Consider the following 6,274-nt stretch of genomic DNA (forward strand, 5'->3'; position numbering starts at 1 on the left):
TTTCGCGTGACCCTGCCTGCGTCTGTGTCTGATTCCGCCGGCGGCAACAACAACAACAACAAAATTAATAAATAGCCTTGATCAGGGACAGCCGGCTGGTCTCCGCCTCTCGGTTCCCGGGGCGGGTGGGTACCACGATGCTGGCCCTCTGAGTGGCGAGCGCCGCTCCACTCGGCCGGCCGTGCGTCCATCAGGCTGTCCACCTTGGGGGGAAACCTGGCTCGGCCCCATCATCCTTCCTCTGCCAATAGTTGGGGGCCTGGTCAGAGCGCCTGTGAGGCCTGTATGTGTGGAGACCCAAAGGTAGCCTGTGGGAGGCTGGCGTCCAGATTGGGCTGTAAGTGGAGGGTGCAACCCCGCAACCTGGAGAAGTCCACGGCGAAGAGGCCGAACAGCAAAAAGAGCACCATGGCCACGGCCCACTCGCAGGCAGCAGAGGCGGAACGCATCCGTTGGGAGTACAGGACGATCACTTCACGCACTGTCAAGGGTCCCATGCCACGTGCCAAAGGTCCGACCACACCCCTCGGATGCTGTGGCACTTTAGGCCGGGAGAAACCCATCTCCGGTCATCCCAGGTGCTCCCCTGTCCTGGTATAAGGGCCATGCCCTGTCTCACCTCCATCCCCAGTGACCCCCAAACCCCGCCCTCCCTCCATCTGTCCCTGTTTCTCCTCCCAGGTGACTCTCATTAGGAATAGAGTACCACCAGGTGGTGGTGGCTCACGCCTTTAATCCCAGCACTTGGGAGGCAGAGGCAGGGGGATCTCTGTGAGGTCAAGACCAGCCTGGTCTCCAGATCGAGTGCCAGGATAGGCTCCAAAGCTACATAGAGAATCCCTGTCTCGAACCCCCCCCCAGAAAAACCAACCAAACAAACAAAGGAATAGAGTGCCAATGCTCCAAGCCCACTTTCCAGCCTGTGGATGCTTCCTGATCCCTAAATGACTCTCTTTGTCCCAACAAGTCCAAGAAAAACACTATTTCTGCTACCTCCAGCTGTGTTGCTGCTTGTTTTTGGTTTTGTTTTTTTTTTTGGAGACAGGCCGTTGTGTAGCCAAGGTTGGCCTTGAACTTGAGATGTAACTGAAAATGACCTTGAAATTCCAGGCCTGCGTTCATTTCCCAGATGTTGGGGCTCTAAGCGTGTGTCACCACAACCTATGTATTCAGTGCTGGGGGTGAACCTAGAGCCTCCTGCAAGCTAGGCAAGCATTCTACCTGCCTAGCACCCGCTCTGTAGACCAGGCTGGTCTCGAACTCATAGAGGTCCGCCTGCCTCTGCCTCCCAGGTGCTGGGATTAAAGGCGTGCGCCACCAAGGCCTGGTGACCTGGTGACCTGGAGACCTGTTTAGGACAGGTCTCACTAAGTACCCAAGGCTAGCTTCCGCTCATGGTGATCCTTTTGCCTTAGTCTCAACCACCTGCATTTGATAAGAGAGGAAACTGAGGCACTCAGGGTTGTAAGAAACCAGAAGTTCCTCAACTCGGTACTTGGAGAAAGCGAGGTTCCTGGGCAACCAAACTGACCCCCAAAAGTCAATGCTATCTGTTACATTTGTTTTGCTTCTGAAACAAAGTCCTACCACATAGCCCAGGCTGGCCTCAAATTCACAACCCTCCCTCCCAGTGTTAGGATTACAGATTTTGGCCACCATGCCTGGTTTCCACTTTCCACTGTGGAGCTGTGATCCCGGAAGAACCAGAGCCATGAAGGGACACCCAATGATAAACAGCAAAAAGGGAAGGGGACAACCCCAAAGAAAAGCCCTACTCCCTGGGAAGGATACTGGCCACGATGAGGATTGTGGAGATGACACAGAAACTCAGGCGGAGAAGCTTAACCCAGCGAGGCCCTGGTTGGGGCAGGCCCTTAATCCAGGACAGAAGGAACTGGAGCCAGAAGTACAGGTTGCCCAGGATGAAGGCCAGAAAGGCCCCTGCCATGTGTGCCCCCTTCTGGTTCTTCTCCTGGGGGAAGGAGGAGAATTGAAAATAAAATTATGGGGGTGGGGAAACGATAGGAAGTAGAGACTTTGAACCAGTCCAAGAGATGTAATTGAAAACCCAAAACCCAGGGACGGTAAGACGGCTGGGCTGGTAAATGCTTTCAGGTTACCTATACAGAGGAAGAAAAGAAGTAACTCCTAAAATTTGCCCTTTGGCCTCCAACACACACACACACACACACACACACACACACACACACACACACACACACACACACGCACACACGCACACACGCACACACGCACTCGCCACCCTATCACCAGCTATAAGACCCCACAAAGCAATTACCAGTTTTAGTTTTTCCTTTTGGTTTTTTGTTTGTTTTTGTTTTTTGTTTTGTTTTGTTTTGTTTTCTGAGACAGGGTTTCTCTGTATTGCTTTGGAGCCTTTCCTGGCACTCGCTCTGGAGACCGGGCTGGCCTGGAACTCACAGAGATCCACCTGCCTCTGCCTCTGCCTCTTGAATGCCAGTATTAAAGGCGTGCGCCACCAACGCCCAGTTCATCAGCTTTTATTTGTGTGTATGTGCATGCCACATGTCCGAAGGTCAAAAGCGGATGCCAGATCCACTGAGGCTGGGAATTACAAATGATAATGAGTGCTTAGAACCCCATTTGGGTCCTCCAGAAGAGCACCAAATGTTCTTAGATGCTGAACCATTTAAATTTAAATTTACTGCTAGGTCCCCAACCCTCAGTGCCAACACCAGCACCTCCCACCAAGCAGATGTTCAGGAAACACCAGTAGACTAAATCTTGTGTTCTCAAAGTGTGGAGAGGGGAACGTACCCCAGGCCGGCCTTGAACTTGATGTAATAATGACCTTGAACTCCTGATCCCCCTTCCACCTCCCAAGTGCTAGGATAACAGGTTGGTACCACCACTCCCAGACATGCACACCCAAAAAAATTTTTTTAGAGGCAGAGGCAGAGGCAGAGGCAGAGGCAGAGGCAGAGGCAGAGGCAGAGGCAGAGGCAGAGGCAGAGGCAGAGGCAGAGGCAGAGGCAGAGGCAGAGGCAGAGGCAGAGGCAGAGGCAGAGGCAGGTGTATCTCTGGGTTTGAGGTCAGCCTGGTCTGCATAGTGAGTTCCAGGATAGCCAGGGCTACTACACACACACACACACACACACACACACACACACACAAATTCTGTCTGAAAAAACAACAAAACAAAGTTCAACTTATTTTGTGGGAAGAAACGGAGCATATGTGGAGGTCACAGAACAAGGTGCAAGGGTTAGTTCTTTCCTATTCTATGAGTCCTGAGGCTCAAACTCACTCCGCTTACCGGGCTTGGTGCCTTCTGAACCGTGGTGACACGCTGAACCGTCTCCATGACTCTCAGATTTTAATACTTGACAATCAAAAATTTCATAGATACGATAAAGATTTGTGACTTACTTTTAACACATGTTAAAAATGTATATAAGTATTTTTTTTTAACAAAGCCAGATGTAATCTTAGCTGAAGCAGTATCCAACCTTGGCTACATAGTAAGTTCCAGGGCTGCCTGAGCTAGAAAGAGACCTTGTTTCAAAAAAAAAAAAAAAAAATTCATGAAAGATCAGGGTAGTGGCACTGCCCTATAATCCTAGCAAAAATAATGAGACTCTCTCAACAAAAAAAGCCCAGGAAGTTCCTTAAAAGGGCCAGGGAAGGCAGCTCAGTCCATAGAGGGCTTGCCTAGGTTTGGTTCCCCGTGTCCATACAATAAGAGCGTGGCTCACCTGCAATCCCAGACCTAATGAGGTGGTGGCAGGAGCATCTGGGAGAATTCAAAGCCATCCTCTTGTACATGTTGAATTCCAGACTGGCCTGGGCTACTTGAGATCCTCAACAACAATTTAAAAAGTGTTTTTTTGTTTGTTTGTTTGTTTGTTTGGTTGGTTGGTTGATTGACTGATTTTTTTTTTGAGACAGGGTTTCTCTGTAACAGTCCAGGCTGTCCTGGAACTCACTCTGTAGACAAGGTTGACTTCGAACTCAGAGATCAGCCTGCTGGGATTAAAGACTTATGCCACTACCACCAGGTTTAAAAAAAAAAAAAAAAAGTAGGGCTGGCCGAATATCTCAGAGGTTAAGAGCACTGACTGCTCTTCCAGGGGTCCTGAGTTCAATTCCCAGCAACCACTCGGTGGCTCACAACCATCCGTTATGAGATCTGGTGCCCTCTCCTGGTGTGCAGATAGACATGGAAGCAAAATGTTTTATACATAAAAAAAAAAAAAAGTAAAGTTGTTTTGTTTTGCTTTTGGAGACAGGATTTCTCTGTGTAGCTTTGTAGACCAGGTTGGCCTCGAACTCACAGAAATCCACCTGCCTCTGCCTCCCAAGTGCTGGGATTAAAGGCGAGCGCTAGCACAGCCTGGTCATAAAAAAAAAAAAAAAGTTCTTAACGAAGGAATGTAATAACAATAGCAAGGTAGTAGGTTGAGGAGCATAGGAGTAAATGACCAGTGGAGGCTCTGAACATCCTATGACCTCTCACCCGCCCTGCACCTCCCAGCCTTTAGCAGGAGGCTGGGCAGGACGTAAAAGGCAATAACAAAATAAGCCAGTGAGATTTTTCCTATTCTTTTGTCTATTCATTCTACAACTATCTATAGAGCTTCACGAATGCTGGAACTGGAGTCTGTGAATCCCTGTTGCTTTCTGACAAGCTGCTTGCTCTTTTAGGGTCTGAAAGAATATTTAGACTGAATAGAGTTCTGTGGAGATTCTGTATAGAGAGAAGCCTCAACCATTGTACCGATCGATCGCAATCATTTCATGATTAAGTGAAACGGAGATTGGTGGCTGCGATAAAAATATTCTCCCAGCCTCCGAGGAGGTTTCCACACGGTTCTGAGTACACAGCCTAGCAAAGGATGCTCTCCCTACAAAACCCCTAACGCGCCAGCGTGGACCAAGAGTAACAAGAACTACAAATCCCAGAAAGCCTAGCGAGCCAACTCCATAGAAAGAGCCGCTAGAAGCCGCGGGAAACCCTAAGGAATTGTAGTCCGGTTTCCGGAGACTGACCCCAGGTTGGCTCCCAGCTCACCTCACCTGGAAATTGCCTACTATGGAGGTTCCCAGGGCACAGAGGAGTCCCGCCCACAGAATCAACTGGTTTTGCCACTTTTTGACTCCCCAGTCCCGGAGTTGATGATACCGGACAATGCAGATCCAAATAGCTAGGAAAGCATGAACGAGAGTCAGACTTACTAGTTGAAGGGGACGACTTGGAACAGGAAGAGGCTGAGGTCGGAGACAAGGGGAGGATAAGGGAAGAAGGGATTTGGAGGTACAGGGCTTTGGGGTGTGGGGGGAGGGGGGCTGGGGCCTGAACCTTGGGGTCGGAGGGAGGAGGGTTGGGAGGAAGAGGGGATGAGGGGCTTAGCTGTCCTGAGCTGGGGAAGGAGGAGCTAGGGACCCTTTGGGCAGCATTGGGCTGGCAGTAGAAAGGAAAGGCCTGGAAATACTTACCTAGGGCAGCTCCTGTATTGAGGATTTGGCCGAAAATGCAGCTCTGGGGAGCATAAGACCCACAGTTACTGCAGAAAATTAACAGTGTCATCCTTTGGCTCCGCCGAGATAAGACCACCCTCCTTTTTCCCTCCCCCATCACCCCTTCAGCCACAACAACCTGATAAAGGGGAAGCCCTTCTTGAGGTCCACACTCCTGTTAGCCACGGCAATTGCAAAGCTGGGATGGAAAGTGATACAGGAACTCAGTAAGGGGGTTCTGACGGATAGCTTTCTTTCCCTCCTGTTCACCAACTTGTGAACGCTTCCTTGATAGACTTGTGGCCCCCATCCTCGGTCACAGCAAACCGCAGACCCAGGAGTCTAATCCCCAGCCCTCCTTCCTGAGACCCAGAAATTCAGGCCTCCCTCAAAGCCAAGAATCCAGACCCCAGCCCTTGTCCCTAAGACCCAAGCATCCTTTGGGCCTCTGCTACTTACACAAGCCAGATGCCAGCGATAGCCCATAGAGCTAGGATGACTGGCAGCAAGGACAGGTAGCTCCACATGCTGGGAGCTGTACAGTAGAAGTGGAGAAGCCTGGTCTCCCAGGTCCCGAAGTAGTCCTAAAATATACGGGATTGAAGATACCTGCTTCTGTGGCCACATTCGCTGGAAGACTGGTTGAGGCAGGCCAGCCTTTGCTCCGGGCAGTTTTCCCTAACTTCCTCACCCCTAATCAACTGATGTTTGCCTATTTTCTTGGTTCTTGGCCTCCTTCACGTCTACCTCCCGGTCTCTGGGTTCCCCTGGACCT

The 6,274-nt window shown here is 50.4% G+C and overlaps 1 protein-coding gene across 1 annotated transcript; it reads right to left on the reverse strand.

Moving 5' to 3' along the window:
- Window positions 1–263: 263 nt before the first annotated feature.
- On the reverse strand, window positions 264–6,026 carry Tmem150b (transmembrane protein 150B). The gene is made up of 6 exons (XM_035449296.1): window positions 5,959–6,026; window positions 5,639–5,698; window positions 5,479–5,546; window positions 5,059–5,186; window positions 1,792–1,972; window positions 264–472 (listed from the first exon to the last, which is right to left on the reverse strand). The coding sequence occupies exons 1-6, from the start codon at window positions 6,024–6,026 to the stop codon at window positions 264–266; spliced, it is 714 nt and encodes a 237-aa protein (XP_035305187.1).
- Window positions 6,027–6,274: the final 248 nt, after the last annotated feature.

Source organism: Cricetulus griseus, chromosome 9 (assembly GCF_003668045.3).
Source record: "Cricetulus griseus strain 17A/GY chromosome 9, alternate assembly CriGri-PICRH-1.0, whole genome shotgun sequence".
Lineage (NCBI taxonomy): Eukaryota > Metazoa > Chordata > Mammalia > Rodentia > Cricetidae > Cricetulus > Cricetulus griseus.